Raw genomic sequence first — 23,253 nt, 5'->3', positions numbered from 1 at the left:
CGCGTGTTGTCAAACATTGTCCAGAAAACAAGCACAATACGTTCTGTGAACGTTTCTCTAAATTTGGAACTTGTGTTCTGTGCGTACAAGAGTTTTATCACTCCGAAGTCTTGAGGCGCTTTGTTTTTGCCTTCTGCGCGGGTCTCCTTGACAACAGAAACGTTTATCGCAATGACTTTCTCGGTGTCTTGAGGTTTAACGTCGAGATTTATTTCACGTGCGCGCAAAATTCACCGCGATGCGATTCTTCCTTGCGTACCAACCGTGCCGATTCTGTGAAAGTTAACCCGACAGATCTTTATTTGCAGCAGCAAACCTTTAATCACTGGGTCTAAATTTAATTATACCCTCAAATCCTGTAGTTATTTATTGCCCATCGCTTGTCAAGAAAGATCCAGAACGTTGTTTTACTCTGGTAGGGAGCGGCGATTTCTGAAAGCTGATAGGAGCGCGCCCTCTGCTGACTAAAACCCCCACGTGTAACAGTACCGCAGATCGGTGTCAGTGGCTTCAACGTTTCACATCCAGACTCATCTGGAGTTGGCGATTGAAGTGGTGATGATTGACAGTTTAGAGGCGGTGACTGAGATAGCGAGTGACCGCGGTGTTGGTAGTCGAGATAAGTTGAGTGGCGATTGTGCTGGTGATAGTGATAGACTTTGTGATGGGGAGCGGTGGCGCAGTGGTTAGCGCGCTGCCCTACGAACACGGATACCCGAGTTCGATTCCCGCTCACGGCCACAAACACCATTGACGATTATCTGAATCTGTCGCAGGCCTCCCCGAGGTCGACTCAGTCTCAAATGAGTACCTGGTGCGGTGTGTAAACATCGCCACTGGGGAGACAAAGGTGGTCGGGCGTGGTGCTGGCCAGCCACCCCCTCGTCTACCGTGCAGTGCTTCATAGGTGCTCGCTAACAGCACTTTCCCCAAAGGTTTGTTCAGGCTATACAGGCGATCTTTGTTCGTGACGGCGCTGATAGTGGTGATGATGCCGGTGCTGGAGGCGTCGGTGCTTCGAGTGTCGCTGGCGGTGAGTGGAGGCATTGTCGCCCGTCCTCCAACAGGTTGGAGTCGGAGGTTTCCATCCACACCTCGGTGGAGTCGGACATCACGAACCTGCGACGCGCCATCGACGAGACCAATGTGACGCGCATGAGCCTGGAGGGACAGGTGGAGCAGCTGGAGGAGCAGATCCTGCACATGCAGAAGAGCCATGCGGACGTGAGCAATTACAAATGCAAAGATCCCCGTATAGCCTTCAATAGACTGCCAGAGCAAGTGCTGTTAGCCAGCCACACACACGAAACAGTATACACACGTGTATTATACATACAGACACGATACATGCACATGCACAGATACACGATACATACGTATATACAAATACATGCAGACATGTGACGTACACATGAAACATGCGTACAGTTTTCTCTTTTGGAACATACACGTACCTAAAGCAATCGTCGCCCCCTATTGGGGAAAACAAACTTGGCAGGACCCTCATTATAACGGAGTCGAGACACTGAGTGAGGCTTTCCTTGCTATGCTGAATATTCTTAATATATAACAAGCGAGAACCCTGATGTGACCCTAACTCCGTAACGCTGCCATTAATAATCGTGAACGGAACATTATGTTCGATTTAATATTTCAGATTTACTGTAATACACCCGTCCTTGCGCGGGCTAGTAATAATAATAACACAGTCACACAGTTACGATACGCATAAAGAAGGCGACACGCAGACACGTCGCCAGGATCATCAGACGTGGTCTATCCATCGCTGCATGAAGCTTCCCCACCGGCCAGGTTCTTCACGGGGCTGTTCGACCATACGTCACCACGCTGGCGAGCGCTGATTGTTAAATAAGGAAGGGACAGCGAGGTTGAGGGCAGCTTCAGATACCACGCAGCGCTGATGTTAGCCGTGGTGGAGAATCCAGCTCGGCTCTCCATACAATGTCGTTGTTGCACATGGTGGTCCCAGATGGATTGTGACCCTAAATTAATTGACTCCTAACATGTCTTTTTTTTGTCCCTTTGCACATACATTTCTGTTTTAAATAAACCTTACTTAACGGAAATTATTACGTTTTAGAGATTAAAATGGGGGGGGTCACAAGACACATGGACCACCCTGTACACATAACGGTGACATTTATCGCAATAGCACGACACGTTTTCGAATTAATTGTATTATTAACGTTTTTTTATAAGGTGCAACAGACCCAACAAAGGAAAGCCTGACAGTCTCTTAAGGCTTTGTGTTTTATTTTGACCCCGGTAGTTTTGATATGCAATTTTTTGTTGTAAACCTGCTTTCTGTACTGCCTCCAACAACCAACTCGTTATCCAACACGCACAGTGACTCGTGTGCATCGCTGTTGCGCGTCTGCACGTTACTTCCCACCATGAGCATCTTGGGTTCGAATCCGGGTCTCGGCTTCCTGCCCATGTTTAAACCTTTCAGCACCTCCGATTAGCACGGTTGGTGACGTACCGGTGCGAAAGAAGTTCATTTATTTTAAACAAAAAACAAAAACCCGCAAGCACGCAACGCAACGCTTAGCAATCGAGCACGCCCACAATTTGGGTCCATCGCCTCGTCGAATTGTACCGCACTGCTGTCGACGGAGCCATCGGCACCGGTTTTTGTTTTGGTATTTCTTGGGTCAAAAGTAAAATCGTCTGAAAAGAAAGGATTGGGTTTTTTTTTTTTCCCCCCAGCACGACATTCGGGCAACCCCATCATGGACACCGCTGCAAAATTTCACACGTCCGTGGCTCCCATCTGTCACAGGAGCTCACGTTCAAATAAAAAAAAATACAACCAGACATAAACCCTGGAAGGCGTTAATCCTCTTTGAGAGGCCACAGCCAAAAGTCTGGTTGACTTCTCCTCACTTGCACGGATGAGCGAAACTTTTCCAATTTCCATTTTTTAAGACTTTTTCTTTCTCCCTTTACTTTTTTTAAAGAGTTTTTTTTTAGGGGGCTCTCCTCGCTTTGCCGATGAGATGTACGCACGTACACGGGGCTGTACACACGAGCGCAAATTATAATTTTAATATTTAATTTTTTGCAGCGAAAGCCATTTACCGGTGCGTTGTTTACGCGAGCCATTTGTTTTGATTTTTTTATTTTAAAACCGCCGTCGTTGTTTGCCGAGCGTTTGGCAGCGTGGCAGAAAGGGGAGGGCATTGGACGCAGTCACTGTGTGGCACGGCTCGAAAGAAAAAAAAACCTCGACATTGTTGAATGTCGCCAAGAGGCACCCACACACAATTTGAATGCACTAATTCAGACATGTTGTGGTTTTAAACTTGATTTGGAGCTTTCGTGACTGCAGGAATTACTCTTTGGTTCTTTCGGTAAAGTCACGCAGAAAGAAAATGTATTAATTAATAGCACACGACGTTTCGATTGCAACACAAGCAATCATCATCAGGTACAAATTAAAGAGAAAACAAACCTAGTAAACTTAAAAATATAATATCAATGCGTTAATTTATGTAGTGTTGTATTCACTCACACATCGTTCCATGCGTCCCTGTTCGCATTCATTAATTCGTCCGTTCGGGTACGTATTAAATCATTCACACATTGACACATTCTTCCTCTAATCTATGGATCCATTGTTGCTTATATTAATTATTTCATGTATTCGACCATTCGTGCATGAAGTAAGCCGGTCACGCGTTAATAATTGCACGCGTTACCTGTGGAACTCGTGCGGCCGGCGTGCAGGAACGCTTCCCCAGCCTGGGGGCACGTGCGCGCGTTGCATGCAAATGATCCAACCTTAAAACACGTCTGGTTACGCTTTTTTTAAAAACCTAACCTTAATCGTGACGATCCCTCCAGTTACCGAGCAATATCTTATCTCAACGGGGCAAATGTTTGCACCGTTCCATTGCGCACATCGTTCAGAGCATTCTAACAGAAACAGCCACACTCAGGGTAGTGGATGACCTGATCACAACCAGCGCCTCTACGTTCGAGCACCGCCACAGGACTCGGCATCGTGACGCCGTCTCTGAAATATTGCGCAGGACAAATACATATTATTATTATTACTACGACGATGTGCCAATGCGTCATGGGCGTGCATGTCACACGACTCTCTCGCACTGTGCATGGTTCAATGTGCATCTGTAATCTCTACCAATTAAAAAAAATCATTTTGCGAATATGATCCCCTCCCCACTCACGCCCACTTCCAAAGTGTGACTACATCCCCTAGTGGCGGAGGGTGGAAGGGCTCATGCTGATTCAACTCGTGTGGGGCCTGTAGCATATGTTAGAAAGGGGCCCTGAATAAATAAAAAATATACTTACATATTAAAACTCAAAATTTGTACTTGCACAGTAAAGTAACTGTATTTTTTCATTTGCTATACAGCCAGATAATACAACAAATCACTAACCTTAAACACCCAGTCGTTCATAAAAGTTGAAAGCCGTATCGTACTATAGTAATAAAGCAAGTGCAGAATGACTGAACCGGAATTGATAGCTTGAAAGAATTTAGAGCGGGGCCCATAGCATTTTCTACTTTTGCTACGAGGATAATCCGGCACTCGCTGTGACGGTGACGTCCACAGGAGAAGAGTTCTCTGCTCAAGGAGATCGAAGAGTCGAGCATCTCGGTGGAGGTGGACAGCGTCAAGGGGCACAACCTCAACGACATCATCGCCGAGATCAGGACTCAGTACGAGGCACTCATCAAGAGTAACCTGCAGGAGATGGAGGTCTGGTACAAGAGCAAGGTACTCGCGGGCGCATCCTTCTTTCCTCTGGCGCTTGACAAGGAACGGACACGTTCGAGTCTCCGTGTGCATTGAGGTTGTGGAGCCATTTTGTTTGTTTGAGTCGTAACAACTGTTTTGGTGACACTGCATCGGCAGTGGTGCGCGAGTACAAACAACAAACTCAACACATTCGTCATGTTTTGGTGTCCATCCCACGCACCTCGAATTTGCATGGTTGGCTATGCACGATGTGAAAGAAGTTCAACATACATACATTAAAGTTGCGCCTTAAAAGAAAGAGTTTATAAACGGCGACGTTTCGGTCAGCGGCCCTTCCTCATAGCACATTTTTACCCAGTAAAGCCTCACCGAGTCTCATGACTCGTTTGCAGGAGGATCCTGCTGAGGTTTCAGTTGTGGGCGATGGTGGCTATGAATAATAAATCACTATATTATGTCAGTTTTGGCAAAAAAATTACACCATGACACCGGCACTCAAAAAGCCTACTTTTGCGAACGTCAGGGGAATCTTTAATGTCCACTTTGAAGCGGACAGCGCGTATCTTCATGTTTGTACAGTGGCAATATTAATCAGGGTGGCCGCTGTACTTGAACCGTGATCCTCTGCAACAAGTGACGAGGGTACTACCGCTGGGACATGCCTCAGTCGTTTGATAGTATCTGGTTCGCCAGATGGATTCCGTTTGTACCGTTCTATGAAAGCATGTACGGTGTTGTGATGTCAGTGATGGGTTGCACTTCACCGTATAGACTTGCAGACTCGTATTGAGACCCACAAACTCGCATAGAGGCCAAAAGACTCATAGAGACCTATATCCTCACATTGAGACCCATAGACTCGTGTAGAAAGCCACAAATTAACAAAGAGACGGATAGAATCATACAGAAATCCACAGACTCAGAGACCTACAGTAGACAACCCGGATCCCACTTCACAGCAGTCCCAATTCGTCAAGTCATACACTCACACTGCAGACCCACAGATACACTCAACTCACTACACTTGAGAACCCGGTTTGTATGTAGGTTTAACTTCTTTCGCACAATACGCAGCCAACCGTGCCAATTCGAGGTGCGAGGGAAGGTGTAAACGTGGGCAGGCAAACCGAGACCTCGATTCTAAACCCAGATTCCCATCGGTACCAGCTCGGCGCTTTCACCCCCAACTTCTGAGCCACGCGGCCACCTCCGTCTTTAACCCCCCCGACTCTCAAACAATGTCGCCGGTGACAGCGGGGGAGACGGCGGCGGGAGGAGCAGGGGGGATGAGAGGCGGTGACCCTGCTCTACCTCCCCGCTCACCCGCGCAGGTCGACGCGATTCATCCGCGCATCTCGCAGAACTCGGAGGAGCTGGGCACCCTCAGGCAGCAGCTGTCGGAGCAGCGGCGCGCGATGCAGGCCCTGTACGCCGAGGCGGAAACCCTGCGCAGCACGGTGAGCATCCACAAACACCCTCCTCCTCCGTTCAGTAAAAACGTGTATTTAGCGTGTGCGGTTGAGAGCGTCACTTCGGAGGGCTCACATACTTCTCTGCGCTGATCGTAAGCTTTCCCATGTTGGGCGGAGACGCGTATTGAGGAGGGGAGCAGTGTGAATGCTGTACCTAGGTATGTTGAACTTCTTTCGCACCGTATGTAGCCAACCATGCTAATCGGAGGTGCGGGGGAAGGACAACAAATTAAACACAGCAAGCATAGCTCCACTGGTTCCTTATATCGGAAGGAAGAGCGTTCCAGACGTCGGCAGAAGCGCACTGCATATGAAAGCATGCGATGCAATGCTGTATCCATTGCCACCCACAATGAGACTATGATAAAGTATACTTCATACAACAAACATGTTGTTGACAGTCAATAACAGTAAAAATAAATTCGCCTTATCATTTTACATTCCATCCAATAAACAGCGACGGGAGGGCTGAACTCCTTCCACGTCTTCCACTGTCTCCCGTCTTGATTTGGTCTCGTCGCTTTGGATCATTCCTACATCTCTCTTACTAAGTCTGTCCGTGTCGTTCTGTGCTTTCCTTATTTTCTCGTTCTCTCGACAAACAAATCCAGTGCCAAATATGGTACTGGGGAGGTCTTCATCCAGCAGTGGACAGATCACGGGCAATGGTGATAATGCCAATTAGCAGAATCTCAAAGGCACGAACATTCGTGTCGACCAAGTAATTAGTCCATCTCCCATTCAAATTCGTCATCAAAATCAATTTCCCAAAACAATTTCTTTTACTCATGCATTTCACCAGTCCTGGCGCTCACCCTCTCCCCTGCCCACCGCCTTCCCCCCGCCACCCCACTCGCACCAGGTGTCATCGCTGAACGAGGCAGCCCAGGACGTGGAGGCGCACAGCGCAGAGGGCCTGGCAGGCCTGGCGGGATCGATCTCCCGCCTGCTCTCCGAGCTGGGTTCGGCGCGCGGCGACATCGACCGGCAGCTGCGCGAGCACGAGACTCTGCTCAACACCAAGATGCGCCTCGAGGAGGAGATCGAGACCTACAGGCGCCTGCTGGAGGGCCAGCACAGCCACTACGAGGAGCGGACGACCGTCCGGTGCGTTCGGTGACGCGGGCACGACAAACGCTCTAGGGTTGCCACCTCCGGAGGTGCACCAACACCGGCACGTACCTCAGGAAGAAGAATATCTCACAATCATCGTCATCATCGTTGGTGATGTGGGCACCACAAATGCTCTAGGGCTGCCACCTCCAGAGGTGCACCAACACCAGCGCGTATCTGAGGAGGAAGAATATTTCACAACCATCTTCATCATCATCATCGCCGCCAACAGCCGTAGTCAATCCACTGCTGGATGAAGGAATCCACTGCTGGATGAAAGACTCCCCCCTAAGCTGCCGCCACCTCTCACACACTTCACAACACCAGGAAGAGATTCCTGGAGATGTCAGCCAAATACTCGAGTTCTCCCTCTGCGCTCAGTTAATAGTAACAAAAAAAAATCCTGGTGTTTGTTAATCAACCCATTGTATTAGTTCAGTCAATAAACACAACGCAGATGCCAATTTTAATGAGACTTCTTAAAGTAAATTGGGCGATGCACCACAAACTCTTTTTTTCTTTAAAAATCCCAAGCTACAACAAACGGCAAATCGCTAGTGCCACTAACACTGCCCCTGTTGTGTCGTTACAGGGTGACAAAGGATGAAAAGGGTAAGACACACGCATGCACAACGCACACACAACCGCGCATGATTCAACACTCAAGCGCCGGCTGATATAACACCGCAACCACATCTGTGCCAGGCTTAGTTCAAAAGCGACGAGGTTACCACGGACCCTCCGCTTAGCACAAGTCGACTTCGTACGGTGCAAAAGAAGTTAATCATACGTACAGGCATACAGATTCCAGTGTTATCAATTGCCTGGTAAATCCATCACCTGCACTCCCCTACCCATGTCGAGTAGTGAATCAACGGTTCGCCCCCTGCCCACGATTTGGTGAATTGTCAAGAAACGAGGTCAAAATTCGATTCACACTTTGAATGCGTGTATCATGAGCTTTACACCCAGTTTTAAATTTACGAATCGATATGTAGTTACACGCTTAAATAAGAATACATTTTCTTAAAAAAATCGGCTAAGCTGCAATCCTATTGCTTAATACCGCAGCGATACGCACTTCTAAGCACAAACCTATCCCTAGTGCATTCTAGTTTTGACTTAATCTTTTCCGTGTCATCACGAAGCCGAACCGCAAATCACGCTACGAACAGTGAAACGTTCAACAAACTCTGTGTGTACTTGGCAGAGAAACCGAACAAGATAACCAAGAAGATGGTGAAGGTGGTGACGCAGGAGATCATAGACGGCCGCGTGGTGTCAGAGAGGTCGGAGACGCAGGACGTGCAGCTGACCAGCAGTGACAGCCAGTAGCGGTGACCGCTCAAGAGCAGCAAGGGGAGGCCGGGCGGCTCAACTGTCTGCAGAGCATTGGGCCATCACCTCCGAGATCCCGGTTCTGCGTCTGGGTTTTGGTCACTCGTGATTAAACCGGGTTTTCAGGTCTAGCTAATTGACGGTTTTAGTGCAGTCACCAATAACTGCTAAGAAAAATGTATGTTACAACACCATCCCGTTGAGTTTGGTTTTCAATGAATGTGGCAAAAGTTCCAAATTAGACGATTGTTTTTTTGTTGGTTTGACTGATACGCGATGGACATTTTTAGCGCAGTGCCATGTGAGAATGCACAGCCCCCCCTTAGCGCGTGGTTTAAAGATGCAACGGGAAGGGATCTCAGAAGAATTTCTGCGACATCTGCTTCCGAGGGCCAATTCTCCGACACGGGAGGGGGGTAGGGGGGATGCACTGCTCTGCGAAAGTTCCCAATGGGCACTTCAATTTACGACATGTCAAGGGCACGTTTTCGAATCAAACTGGTGAAAGTGGCCAACTGTGGGCCACTGGGAATAAGGGCCAATCATGTTAATGATCAAAGCATCTGGCCAATTTAATTGGTGGTGGTTGTTTTATCTAGTAAACGTTTTTTAGGCAATTGTAGGCAGCTAGTATAAGGCTGGAGGTCATCGATATTGTTTTGCAATTAGGGTTACTTCTGGAATATTAACGAGTTGTTACAACTTAAGGCGTTACAATATTTTTACTCAACATAGCACATACCAGTATCCTGCGATGCACTGCTATTCATTACACAATTGGTACATGTTGGCAAATATATACAATTCAACCAACCTCAAAAAGTCAGTACCGTACATAAAAGCCATTATGCATTGCTGTGGAGAATTATGGGTAAAAGCATGTGTAAGCAGAGGTCGGTGCTGTCACATATATTCATATTTTATTCCATCAGGCTATTACCATTCCAGATCAATATGATACAGCCTGTTTGCTTAAACAAATGCTGGTGATATTGGTCTTTAAAGCCAAATAGCTAATTGACCAAAACGTATATTTGCTTAGGAAAAAAAATGCTTTGTAATCAGTTTGTAATCACATCAGAAAAAAATAATGTTACTTTATTATAGTGTTAACATCCGACTGTGACTTCGACTGCAAACTGATGAAAGCTAAATGCTGGGGTTTCATGAGAGGCATATACTTAATAGTGTGGTGTGTTTATGAGTCAACAGATGCAATGTGAAAAGATGCAATGTGAAAAGATACAATGTGAAAAAATAAATGACGATCCATCATCGTAAAATGTAATTTTATTTCAGAACATTTCGTTATATTATTTTGTTGCCGTAACACATTTGAGATTTGCAGCGTGTTTTTACGCGTCCTAGTAAAAATGATTTGACCAAATAAAGTAATTGCGTCTCAAAATAATTGTTAGCTCCCGTTGTGGAGAATATAAATAACAAATAAATAAGTAGACAATGTCTACTTCGTGTATCGGTCTTTCCACATAAACAAAATCTGAAGTATTTCTTACAAAACCCATCAGCCACACGGCCTTCTGAAAGTGGATAATCTCAGAAACTTTGAAACTGCTTGAATCGCATCAATGCTGAAATTACACACTCCCAGAATGCCAAGCGGCTGACAGATTATGTATTACTTTTATTTTTTTATGCGAGACAGAGGTACAAGAGACAGCTTTCTTATTATTATTACATCTGGCTATTATTGCTATCTCAAACTTATTAACGGTCTTTATTTTTCCGACGACAAATTTTATGTAAGTCTGAATTTAAAAACGCATTTTTGTGGTCTTTTAAAAATTATCATTTAAGGCATGGCCAAATTAACTTACACTCACAAGCAACATAACAATGACCATAATAGGAACAGATGCAGCTAAAGGACCCCTCAGGTAAGGCGATACCACGACACCGCACCTGCAGAGCTGTGGTGCTGGCACCTTCGCCGTGCCGTTTGTCAATCCACGACTGGATGAGGGCCTCCCCACGCTGTGCAGGTCATGGTGGGTGGGGGGGTCATTTGACCATACTTCACGCTCGTCAGTGGGGGTTGGTGAAGGCAGGCGGGGCAGCACTGACGATAGCCGTGGTACACCATGGACTTTCCTTTACTGCCCTCTGCTGTCCAACGCAGTGTGCATGATGGTCGCACATCCAAGCACTATCCTGGCTCAAAACAACTTCGCTTCCAGGGATCTGTCGAGATCGGGTGCATTCCAGGCAATTTGGTCATAGATGCCCTATGCGGATACTTGGGGCGTGATGCGTGTAGTGGACGGAAGCCGATTTTCTAGCGATAACTGCTGAAGGAACATGGCAAAAATCAATGGAAGCAAAAGCCCTTTGTAAATTTTTACCACCAAAATATCAGTGCACACGATCTGCCAAAACATTAATTGGATCTATAAATGTAAATATATTTTTTTTTATTTAAAGCTTTCGTGACTGCAGCGATTCATATTCTTGGTTCTTTCGGTAAAGTCACGTGACATTACCAAAAGAACCAAGAATATATATTTTATTTTTATATTTTATATTTATATATTTTTATATATTACCCCATGTAAAAGGATCTGGGATCCCATTCTCATCAGCAGTCGGCATTTTACCTGTAAAAAGTGGAATTCAATTCCTGGAACTTGGGCGTCGAAGATTACCACTGCAGCGTGGATGGTTCAAGATATCCTACTTGTGGCACAGGTGAAGCATTCCACTGACCACAGCGGAGCATGTCATGAATCCACTTGGATCCGCTATTCATAGGAACTTCAGTCGGGCTCGCGTCAGAAACCTAAAACACTGAAAACGAAAGTTACAGGTTCAGCGGGTTTCCTTTGCGACCGGTTTGGAGACAGGTTCGTCCGGATTTCTTGCTTTAAGGACCAGATTGGTGAACATGCTCGAAAGCCATGGGTCGTGGGCATTTGAAAGAAGTACAAGAGATAGTAATGGAAGTGATAGGAGAGTAACACTGAGAGGAGAGGCAGTCAGATGACATATGTATGTTGAACCTCTTTCGCACCGTACGTAGTCAACCATGCTAAATCGGTGGTACGACAAGACACAAGATGCATTCATACAAGACGTTGGGAGATACTGCAAAGAGAACATTTCGATAGAAGACATACGATTCAGAAGAGACAAAGGATGAGATGCATTTATAAAGATGCAACCGAGATAGAGGTGATGTATTGTAAAGAGGCTATATGAGAGCGAGCTTGGAGACAGAGGTACACATGGAAAGGTGTACACGGTAACCAGGCTGTGCCCAATTTTAACTCACAGGGCCACAACCCCAACCGACCCCCACTCCCGCACATCATGTGGCTCCAAAGACAACACGACGAGCAAGATGGTTAACTTGAACTCACAGCATCTGAGGGCCATTTTTTATTGCAATTCCAGTGATGTGACAGGCCAGGCTAAGCAAGTTAGCGGGACCTATTTGACCCACGGGCCAGAGATTGGACAGCTCCAGTTTTGTACCTCATTACCGATATTGTTCAAGCATGCTCTTTCATTTGTGACTGCAGATTTGAAGGACATTCTTATCATTACACAAGTCAAATAATTGATAGAAAAAGTACTTTAAGGCATTCCTGATGAATGGGAGGGACTATTAAGGAAGCGAAAGGTCGATGAAGATGGAATCCCCTTGTCTCTTCGTACGAGACGAGAGGTCACGCAATTTAATCTTCTCGATGCCAACGGGTGCAGAAAATATGTACCACCGGCACTCAAACTCCACGCCAGGGTCCATTCATCGTGAAAGATGCAACGAGGTGCGGCATCCGAGCAGTCTGGCTGTGCGTAAACCCCTGGGAAGCTGCTGCGATGCTTAGATCACGCCAATGAAGCGCTGAAGAGGGGTGGTGGCTCTTGTCCCCCCAAAAGTCCACTCATGCTGCCAAGGTCACAGACGAAAGAATTCTCACCCCGGCAAGATTGGGCGTTCCCCGATGGTCCCGTTAGCGGTCCGGCTTCTGCAGGTGGAAGACTTTGGCGGTGTGGTCTCCCGACGCCGTCACAAGCATTGACGAGTCCCTGCCGCAAAAGGCGAACCAAGGGATGGATTAATGGGTGACACACGATGGTAACACTTGTGCCACACAACAAGAAGCTCGAAGTTCCAATCTTGACTCGGGTGCCCTTTCTGTGTGGAGTATGTATGTTCTCCCCCTGTTCTGCAGGGGTTTTAGTCCAAAACCTAATTGCTGTCAAGACCAATAAATATCAAGCAGCGTCTGTTTAACCAAGCAAACTCGGCATCAGTTCGGACCTTCTGGGTGTCGTCAGCAGAGATGGGCTTTTTAATGCTACTGGATTACCAAATTCTATTTGCCAAAAGTTATGCATGTAAATAAATCAACTGATAAACCGTGAGTCTGTTACAGAGTGGCACTCGGCTGGCTCGGTGCTTTGAACGGACCGTTCGAGTCCCACTGCAGCCCAGTTCTCCACACACCACCACCACCACCACCCCGCCACAGCCACCACCGCCACCCTCACCTGCTGAGCGCAAAGTCGAGCACCTCCCCGCGGTGGCCCTGCAGGAGCCCGGCCGAGGCACCGCTGCGCCCGTCGTAGAGACGCACGCGGCCGTCCAGGCTGCAGACGAAGAGCGTTGCCGAGGACAGGTCCCACTGCAGCTTCACCACGCCCACCTGCTCGCGCACGCAAACAACAACATCCCCCGCCGCCCCCGATATCCTTAACAGACTGTTGGGACAAGTGCCGTTTTTCATTATTATTACACCTCAATACAAGCATAATACAAGCATGATACAAGGCACCGCTCACCGAAGGGGTGGGGGGAAAGCGAACAGAAATTCCGCAAACAGCAGCCCGAGTTCGACGCGACAGGGCCCAGTGGGTGGGGGGGGGGGAACTGGGCTCACTGCCCCACCCAGTTGGGGACCACGTGCGGAGACATGAAGGTTTAATGCTGGTGAACTACCAATGTTAAAGGCAAGGACCCTCTATTTGCGCGATGGGGTCCTCGTTCGTTGCAAAACTTGGTTATTGGCATCACTGTGGAGAATAGAAACGTAAGATCCCACGATAAAACACGTTTGCCAGTCTATATTTTAAAGACCCCCACGCAACAAGTTCACTCTGCGTTGCAAGTCGATTGTTCAAGACCCGCGAGTCGGTTATTGTTTTTAAACCCAGGACTCACCCCTTCCTGCAACCTGTGGCGCAGTGTCTGTGACGGGACGTCCCAGATGACCAGAGTTCCATCCAAGTACCCCACAGCGATGAGTGGGTGCCTGTCCGCCAGATTTTCAAGAGAAATGTATTCCATCGATTACATTTTTTAAAAGAGGCAAAAGGCTACCGATTGCATTGCCTGAGCAATATTATATCCATATACAGTGAGGGAAAAAAGTATTTGATCCCCTGCTGATTTTGTACGTTTGCCCACTGACAAAGAAATTATCAGTCTATAATTTTAATGGTAGGTTTATTTGAACAGTGAAATACAAAATAACAACAAAAATCCAGAAAAACGCATGTCAAAAATGTTATAAATTGATTTGCATTTTCATGAGGGAAATAAGTATTTGACCCCTCTGCAAAACATGACTTAGTACTTGGTGGCAAACCCCTTGTTGGCAATTACAGAGGTCAGACGTTTCTTGTAGTTGGCCACCAGGTTTGCACACATCTCAGGAGGGATTTTGTCCCACTCCTCTTTGCAGATCTTCTCCAAGTCATTAAGGTTTCGAGGCTGACGTTTGGCAACTCGAACCTTCGGCTCCCTCCACAGATTTTCGATGGGATTAAGGTCTGGAGACTGGCTAAGCCACTCCAGGACCTTAATGTCCTTCTCCTTGAGCCGCTCCTTTGTTGCCTTGGCCGTGTGTTTTGGGTCATTGTCATGCTGGTATACCCATCCACGACCCATTTTCAATGCCCTGGCCGAGGGAAGGAGGTTCTCACCCAAGATTTGGCGGTACATGGCCCCGTCCATCGTCCCTTTAATGTGGTAAAGTTGTCCTGTCCCCTTAGCAGAAAAACACCCCCAAAGCATAATGTTTCCACCTCCATGTTTGACGGTGGGGATGGTGTTCTTGGGGTCATGAGCAGCATTCCTCCTCCTCCAAACACGGCGAGTTGAGTTGATGCCAAAGAGCTCCATTTTGGTCTCATCTTACAAAACACTTTCACCCAGTTGTCCTCTGAATCATTCAGATGCTCATTGGCAAACTTCAGACGGGTATGTATATGTGCTTTCTTGAGCAGGGGGACCTTGCGGGGGCTGCAGGATTTCACTCCTTCATGGTGTATTTTGTTACCAATTTTTTCTTGGTGACTATGGTCCCAGCTGCCTTGAGATTCATTGACAAGATCCTCCCGTGTAGTTCTGGGCTGATTCCTCACCGTTCTCATGATCATTGCAACTCCACGAGGTGAGATCTTGCATGGAGCCCCAGGCCGAGGTAGATTGACAGTTCTTTTGTGTTTATTCCATTTGCGAATAATCGCACCAACTGTTGTCACCTTCTCACCAAGCTGCTTGGCAATGGTCTTGTAGCCCATTCCAGCCTTGTGTAGGTCTACAATCTTGTCCCTGACATCCTTGGAGAGCTCTTTGGTCTTGGCCATGGTGGAGAGTTTGGAATCTGATTGATTGCTTCTGTGGACAGGTGTCTTTTATACAGGTAACAAGCTGAGATTAGGAGCACTCCCTTTAAGAGTGTGCTTCTAATCTCAGCTCGTCACCTGGGAGCCAGAAATCTTTCTGATTGAGAGGGGGTCAAATACTTATTTCCCTCATTAAAATGCAAATCAATTTATAACATTTTTGACATGCGTTTTTCTGGATTTTTTTGTTATTCTTTCTCTCACTGTTCAAATAAACCTACCATTAAAATTATAGACTGATCATTTCTTTGTCAGTGAGCAAACGCACAAAATCAGCAGGGGATCAAATACTTTTTTCCCCTCACTGTATATGTCCAGTTTAACAACAAATACAAACCCCGAAACCAAGTAATTCCAGATTTGACTAGGTGCACCTTCCCAACCTCATGGCACATATTTGCATGGGTCCCCCCCGCCCTGATATTGAAAATGAAATATTTAAAAAAACACATTTCAACAAAAAATTGTATGCTGCCAGAGCAACTTGCGTGCATAAAATATCACGGTCACGTGGGCATAAGTAGGTGTGAACTCGCACACCAAATACACCGACCGTATCCGTTTGCACGTTTGCGAGTTTCTATGCGCAAATCTCTTCGCACAAGTCGAATGCCCGAAGCAGACCGAGCTTCCCGGTAGCGAAATGGCATCCCGGCTTTTTTTTTTATAAGTAATCTGACGAACGATGAGCAGATGACAAGCATGGGATTGACGTACACTTTGCAGAAGCCGACCGACTCCACAGAGTTGGAGCTCCCCGCCTCCTCGTCTCCGTCGGCAGCGCCAGCACCGCTGCCCGTGCCCACCTTGGCATCCAACGTGAACACGTGCAGGACCTGGGCACAGAGCGGTGACAATCAATCACCCAGAGCCGTCCAATGTGTGTAGGTCGAACGTCTTTCGCACTGCATGTAGCCAACCATGCTAACCGGATGTGTGATAAGCGCTGAATAAACATGACGGTGCATAAACGAGGACCACCGCTACTGGGTCCACCGCACCTCTGATTAACACGGTTGGCTACGTATGGTGTGGAAGAAGTTCAACATACATATGTACATACTAGGAACAAATCACCCAGCATACGCCTGATATCGTCAGATCTTGGAAGCCGAGCAGGATCACGCCGATTCATCTTGAAGAGGGTGCTGTAGCACCACCAACGCCGATCCTGGCGGCTCTGGAAGAACACCTTCTGGCTGGCGCAGCTAGCAAAAGACATGCGTCGCTGTCTGACGCCCGCTTGCGTCCCGGTCATCCGGGGGTGGGGGCTGGCTTTACTAGCAGAGCGCGGGCATAAAACGGAGGCGATGGATGACTTGCCTTGCCGGTGACGGCATTGAGCAGACTTGCCGTGCGGTCCACGGATCCGGTCAGCACCAACGTGCCGTCGTCGTGCACCGCCACACACGTTACCGAGCCCTGGTGCCCATCCTTGCCTGCGGCAGGACAAGGAGGACTTACAGAGAGATCGGCAAAAATCTGCACGCGCAGCGGTCAGTGGTGAGTGTCTCCCCGGCACTCTGCGGCGTCGATGAGTATCTAGACTCAGGGATCTTTTGCCCAATTCATTGTGAAGTATTTATGCATGTGTGGAAGAAAACCGGAGCACCTGGAGAAAAACACAATTATGTAAAAAATATGGCATCTAATAATTAGCCACCCGGAGAAATGTGATGAACTGCCACCTAATTTTTCCATTTCTTCTACGATAGTCTTTTTTTTTGGTGTGGTTAGTCCAGTTTTTTTTCGAACTCTTAGCCTAAATGTATCATTAGCATAACATTTGCAAATTATTTACATCAACTGTGAATAAACATTTTTAGACAGATGATGCAATACTTGATTTGCGAGCGTGAGAATCGTTTTTAAAATACAATCTATGTACTGTAAAAATGGTTAAAAAAAAAAACAGCCCAAGGTACCCATCGATTCATCTGCATTCTGAAAATAAGCACTTCCATCTACTGGTCACCTCTTAGAACTGCATTTGGGTATCTCGCGATGCCTGCAGCACGATCCACAAACTCCCACAGCCTGCCGGCATGGCCAGCCCAGCACAAACACCCACAGTGCGCAAATGCATCGACAGTACCCACCTTTGAAAGTGAACACAGGCGTCGACTGCTTCAAGTCCCATATCCTCACCGTCCCATCCTCGTAGCCCACAACGGCTACTTTACCTGCGCGCCAACAAAACACGTCCTTCCGTTTAGCTGGGGCCAATTGCGACAGCAGGGGGCTATTATTTGTCGTGAGCGAGCATTACAGCAAAGCAAGCCACGAGGCGGTTAGACGGCCTTCGTGAAAGGCGCTTTAAAAATACTAAATAGAAGTCAGAGCGCCGAGTTGGCGTCGCCGAGATGCTAGACTCGAATTTGAACTTCAGGCGCCCGTGATTAAACTGGGTTCTCAAGTGTAAAAATACCATCGCATTAAATTTTGCTTTGCACTTAAATTTTGCTACATACTCAGTTTTGATCATTTTTAAAGTACTGTTTTTTAAAGCGACGAACGTTGCTCTCCCGTGACAAGACTGATGGCAAATTGTTGCCCCTACTGTGTTTACAAGAGGTCACTTGAAAATATCTCAGAGGTATCACTGTCATATCTGCTTCTGTGCCCTTTCTCCGACACCAAGGGTTGTACTGCTCTGAGAGAGATCCAAATGTATACTTTGTCTCATGACATGACACTGAAAGCACAAGCATACAATTGATGGAAAAAAAAATGTTTTTAAATACAAGGAAGCACTGAAGTGGAAAATACCATGCACAGTCGCATATGTGTCCTTTAACAATGGTGTGTTATTTTCTCTGGCGGAACTCACCATCTGGGAAGATTTTCCCACACATGCTCTGACAGCCAGGGCCTTGGAAGGTCCTGCAGTCACCGGCAGGAATCTTCCACATCCACACTTCTCCCGAGTTGGTACCAGCCAGCAGCACAGGTGCCTTGTGATGCCACTCAATCCACTGGGAGGACAAGAACAACAGCTTCTAATACAATTCCTTTGTCGGACCAGGTAAGAAGACAGCAGGAATCTCTTGTTTCAAGTAAGAAGTGTATAATAATAAGACACATCATAACAACGGTTCATAATAATCACCATTCATCATCATTGCAATGCAAAATGAAGGTGACTATTTTATTCCGGCATCTCCCAGGGTCTTGCCATGCAACAAACCATCCATCTATCAGCTGCACATGAAACTACAGAAGAGCGTATTTAAAAAGGCTGCAGCACCAGCTGCCTCTGCTGTTGGCACAACATGTTTACACAGACAGGCCAAGACACGTGGACATATATTTAGCTAATGCTTTTTTACACGTGACTTTCACACAGTTAGAGCACCAGATACACAAAATAATTAATTGATTGAATACATATGCATGTCAATGTTACGCGGAGTGAACGGTGTGACAGCCCTCCTCCTCCAGCACATGCAGGGCAACCAGTCCGCACACCACACGTCCACACAGGGGACAGGGGTACACCCGGGGCTCCCTTCAGTGCATCGTACCTCCAGGTCGGACACCTCGAAAGACCAGAGCTCCTGCGCCGTGGCCAAGCTCCACACCTTGATGAGGCCGCTCATGTCGCCCGTGGCCACCATGGAGGAGTCGTGGCTAAATCCTGTGCATGTCACCGAGTCCTTGTGGCCTACATCAAGGCGGGGGGGTGGGGGGTTGGGGGGGTGGGGGGAACGTCGTCGTTCAGGTTGTTACCGGTCCTGGTTTTTCCAGGACCGTCCTTTTGTCAAGTGGAAGTCGTGGGAACTCTGTAATGTCCTGGTTTTTGTCAGTTGTGGGATAATACACCACTGAAGAGAATGCAATTACATGTGGTTCTCTCCTCCGCCGGTACCGTGAAATATTCTTCTTACCATGATGATGTGTCCTGGATTTTGCACCCATGAGATGGCAACCCTAGTGGTCAATGTTGCATGATTTGCAAATACTTTTTAGAATAAAATGAGTTTTGCACGTTTTACTGATCATTACATGTCCATGCAACGTTTACCATTTAACTATTTTAATTAGGCTTTCGCAAATAATATTACGATTCATAATTGAGTACCCACTTAAATGCTGTAAGAGTACTCTCCAACACACCGGTGTGCTGAAGCAGGAAGACATTTGGCACAAATCAATTCACGTGACACTTGTGTTAACTGGCTGTGTCGGGTGGACAATTTACGACACATTTTTACACGAACTCACCCACAAAAACAAGAATTAATCGTTTACAAATTTCACATGCTGTAACTTAATTGCTAAAATTGCCTAATTTTTTGTTACGTAATATTTCGGCAGACACTTTAAATAATTGCCTATTCATGATCTTGCAATTGCTTAACCATATGAACAGTACTTTACTGGAGATTGTCTTATTTATACAAGGTTGCTTACACATATATTACCCCTACACAAGTGTCACTTGGGAACCTGACACTTAACACCCGTGGTGTGAGAGCAGGGGTGAAAGCGTTACCGGTGCAGGGGAAGAGGATCTCTCCGTCGCCCACTCTCCACACGTACGCCAGGTCGTCCTCGCCGCCTGTCACAGCCAGCGCGTTCGACTTGGGGTCCAGGGCGACGCAGAAAACGGCACCTTCACAAAGCACAAACACCACCACCGGGATCACCACCAGCACCACAGCTGTCATTCTCTACAGGTGGCTCATTCTACTCTGCTCTGCACTCAATGTCTATAACTGTCTTCCCACCAGCCATTCGTGCTGTCAACCTCCAGCCTCTGGCTTGTTTAACTGTGCTTATGGCAGTCAGCCTCACTCAATACAAGGCAAATATGTCCAGGGTTAATGTAGAGTGCCTTGAGATGTGGGTGCATGTGTCTGCTGTATGAATCCACATTGTAGTGTTCAGTACTTCTCCCATGTTATGACTCACTTAATCACGAGTTTCAAAGTTATAACTATCTGGCTGTCATGTTGATGACAGGTACCACCTGTTCTCGATGCTCAAAGCTCGATATAAAGATGTAGGTTATCCCATAATATATTGGATTCATCCAGGCATTCTGGTTTCCTTCCACATGTCCTACAATGAATAGTGCAAGTGGCCCAACGTCTCATTGCAGCACCCTCCTGAAAACCTCAAGAGAATCAGTGAGACTTGATTATACAGTAAAACCTTGGATTGCGCGTAACTTGGTCTGCGAGTGTTTTGCAAGACGAGCAAATTTTTTTTAATAAATATGAATTGGATAAACGAGCGAGGGTCTTGCAATACGAGTAGTACGTATACGCTTTGTCTGCCGAGCGTCACGTGATCACAACAGTTATATACGAGTGCTTTGATATACGAGTGCTTTGGATTACAAACACGTTTCCGGAACGAATTATGCTCGCAATCCAAGGTTTTACTGGTATATGTACAATTCACTGCTGGAATGCCAGGTCATGGGTCTTGTTGACCACACTTCACTATGATGGGAAGTGAATGGTGATAAAGGCAAGGAATGTATCATTGTGGCATAGAAGTACAGTGCAACAATGCATTTTTTTCTGCACTACCCTCTGCTGACAATGTAGCCCTACCGCAGAATACGACACCTGTTTAATGCGTCGTCACCCATTCAAGCACTATGAAGGCTCGTTCCAGCTTCATGATAGGCAAATGGCATTATTATTACTATCTAGGCAAAGATATTTCAAAATTGCTGGTGATATGCGGCGATGAGATTCATCCCAAATCTCAAACCTTTGTGCTTCTTGACCGTAAACTCGCTGTCATCAGGAACACTTTCTCCACCATCATCCGCCTCACTCGCCCACTCCTCATTGTAGTCGTCATCATCGTCGTCCTCATCATCACCGCACTCATCAGCAAAATCGACATCTTCCATTTCGTCCGCCAGATCATCTGTTAATTAAAAAAAAAACAAAGTATACCGATGCCAGTTTGTAAGCACGCTGAAGGGCAATCTAAATGTGCCAAAAACACGTTTTTTAGCTGGCGTAGTACTACCCGTTGGTTCTTTCGGTAAAGTCATGTCGGTAGAAATAAAGTAAAACGAATCACGACGTTTCGATCGCAACACAAGTGAACTTCATCAGGTGGGCCAACCACAGCAAGAAAATGCTGAAGTCGGCGGGAGAGCTGCCGTGGCAAGGGGATAACAAGTTAAGGCATTACCTGGTTGAGAACATCCTTCCAATGATTGCTCAATTTGTATCTATCTTCTCGGTTAAAGTTTTGTCTATGCTTATATATCTGGATGGCTTCATGAACAAACCTTTGATAGTAGCCCGAAGGTTTGCAGAGCACCTTGGTCTTGGAAAAAAAACAATATCATGCAAGCCCACGTCGTGATTTGTTTTATTGTATTTTATTTTATACCTACGTGACTTTACCGAAAGAACCAAAGAGTATGGATTCCTGCAGTCACGAAAGCTTCAAATCAAGATTGGCGTAGTAATGCCGAGTTGATTGGCATGTCGTGTGTATAAGGGTAAAGTATGGATAAGTATGGGTACACTCCCACATATTTAAAGGTTGTTTGAGCAGTTTGGAAGAGTAGGTCAAATACCCTTTAGAGCTCTCTCTAGTGAAGGCACTTCTGACCTGATAAAGTAAGTTCAGGACTGCACCTTTGACTTTGAGAATTGCCTAAAAGCCTTTTAGTAAGCTAATGATTTGCTCAAAAACAAAAACAATGTCCCTTCCACTTGTACCAGACTAAAATGTAGTTAGTTCAGCGTAAATGTTTCTTGTAAACTTGTGCACTATATTAACATGCACACTCCATCCAAGTGTAATAGGGGATGGGGCTGGATGGTCTGTAGCATCGTGAGAGATGTCAACGACTTGGGGAGACCTTCATCCAGAAGTGGATAGGTCATGGCCGATGACGATGGTGATTTTAAAAAAACAGCATTTAAAAAATCACTGATGCACACCAGTGTTCCAACAGCAATGCAGATCCCAGTACCAAATGATTGCTTCATGCACGTTCTCTAATGATAACGCTGGTTGAGTTAAAAGCAAGCTTACATTATATATTAAAAAAAACTGTATAAGAATGTTACTATTTAAAGTGCAGGAAGGCAACAAACTGTGAATAAAGGGGCGGGGGCAGGACACGTCGCTAATAGCGCTCGTGTGCGATGGTTAATCACGACGGTGATGATGGTAACAACAGAGGAAATTGAGTTTTCAGGTCCATACGGCGTACAGCCGTTTCAATAGGGGCGGTAACAAAATGATGTTTCTCCCTTGTGATGGGACTTTGTAGGATGAACGTTGAGATTTATAAGGGGCACGGGGTGACCCACAACGTCTGAATTTGTCTGTAGTAAGGTAAGACGCTGATAAGGGGTTGACAGGTGGAGGACGATGATCGCAAAGTCAACGTAACGCTTGCTCACACCAGAAGCCTTGACAGGCCAGGGGGGGGGTTAATATTACAATCGCAGACCACAGGCAGTAGCTTAAATAAATACAAAATTCTGTTATAAAACACACCACTTCGTCGCTAATATTACAATAAGAGTAGCAATTAAGAATAACCACAAGTCACGTAAACACGACCGAAAGCAGCACCATTTCCACCCGTGATAGGCCTGGTACTCAGCCGGGCAGGAGGTGCCTTCGCCCGTAGGGCCGCTAGGCGAGGCCGAGGCTGGGGCCTATTATACACACGTGGACGCAACGTGGTTTCATCATCTTACCCGGGTTGGCGTCACCGTCCAATTCTATGACCTCGACGACGTCGTTGTTGTTGTTTAGATGCGCCTCCGCGCCGTCCGGATCGTCCATCCTGTAAGTTGTTTGTCTGTTTACACGGGGTGAAAGGACGGGGACGCGAACTTGTAAACTCAACTCCGCTGCAGCGACCAGACGGTGGCCTCGCCCACAACCAGTTCTGGGCCAATGGGAGAGTAGCTCGTGGTGCC

The 23,253-nt window shown here is 46.7% G+C and overlaps 2 protein-coding genes across 4 annotated transcripts in view; one reads left to right on the top strand and one right to left on the bottom strand.

Moving 5' to 3' along the window:
- The window catches only part of LOC116948699 (keratin, type I cytoskeletal 18-like), a 15,621-nt gene extending 5,154 nt beyond the window's left edge, over positions 1 to 10,467 (top strand). For both annotated transcript variants that reach the window (XM_032965669.2, XM_076071704.1), the window contains exons 3-8: positions 1,068 to 1,224; positions 4,608 to 4,772; positions 6,086 to 6,211; positions 7,089 to 7,333; positions 7,932 to 7,951; positions 8,550 to 10,467. In XM_032965669.2, the coding sequence (XP_032821560.1) occupies positions 1,068 to 1,224; positions 4,608 to 4,772; positions 6,086 to 6,211; positions 7,089 to 7,333; positions 7,932 to 7,951; positions 8,550 to 8,674 (838 nt within the window). In that variant the 3' untranslated portion in view covers positions 8,675 to 10,467. The remainder of the gene's footprint in view (positions 1 to 1,067; positions 1,225 to 4,607; positions 4,773 to 6,085; positions 6,212 to 7,088; positions 7,334 to 7,931; positions 7,952 to 8,549) is intronic.
- Positions 189 to 23,253, bottom strand: AAMP (angio associated migratory cell protein). 2 transcript variants are annotated; one of them, XM_032965668.2, is made up of 12 exons: positions 23,029 to 23,253; positions 21,059 to 21,220; positions 19,827 to 19,946; positions 18,856 to 18,995; positions 18,162 to 18,306; positions 17,431 to 17,514; positions 16,655 to 16,770; positions 16,049 to 16,167; positions 13,863 to 13,953; positions 13,193 to 13,347; positions 12,619 to 12,727; positions 189 to 7,516 (listed from the first exon to the last, which is right to left on the bottom strand). In XM_032965668.2, the coding sequence occupies exons 1-11, from the start codon at positions 23,114 to 23,116 to the stop codon at positions 12,652 to 12,654; spliced, it is 1,296 nt and encodes a 431-aa protein (XP_032821559.1). In that variant the 5' UTR covers positions 23,117 to 23,253; the 3' UTR covers positions 189 to 7,516; positions 12,619 to 12,651. The 2 variants fall into 2 exon arrangements, with proteins under 2 accessions (XP_032821559.1, XP_032821558.1); XM_032965667.2 differs by lacking the exon at positions 189 to 7,516 and having other exon boundaries at positions 9,950 to 12,727.

Source organism: Petromyzon marinus, chromosome 34 (assembly GCF_048934315.1).
Source record: "Petromyzon marinus isolate PM22_M1 ecotype Great Lakes invasive population chromosome 34, UKy_Petmar_22M1.pri1.0, whole genome shotgun sequence".
In the NCBI taxonomy this organism is placed as follows: Eukaryota; Metazoa; Chordata; class Hyperoartia; order Petromyzontiformes; family Petromyzontidae; genus Petromyzon; species Petromyzon marinus.
The sequence above is the reverse complement of the archived record's forward strand: the minus strand, read 5'-3'. Positions and strand labels throughout refer to the sequence as shown.

Bases quoted from the DNA above. Each gene is read 5' to 3' on its own strand.
- AAMP (XM_032965668.2), bottom strand. From the start codon at position 23,116: ATGGACGATCCGGACGGCGCGGAGGCGCATCTAAACAACAACAACGAC. The intron at 17,515-18,161 runs GTGAGTTCCGCC...GTTGGCGCGCAG, and splicing joins TGGGAAAATCTTCCCAGATG to GTAAAGTAGCCGTTGTGGGC. The intron at 16,168-16,654 runs GCAAGTCATCCA...CTCTGTGCCCAG, and splicing joins TCAATGCCGTCACCGGCAAG to GTCCTGCACGTGTTCACGTT.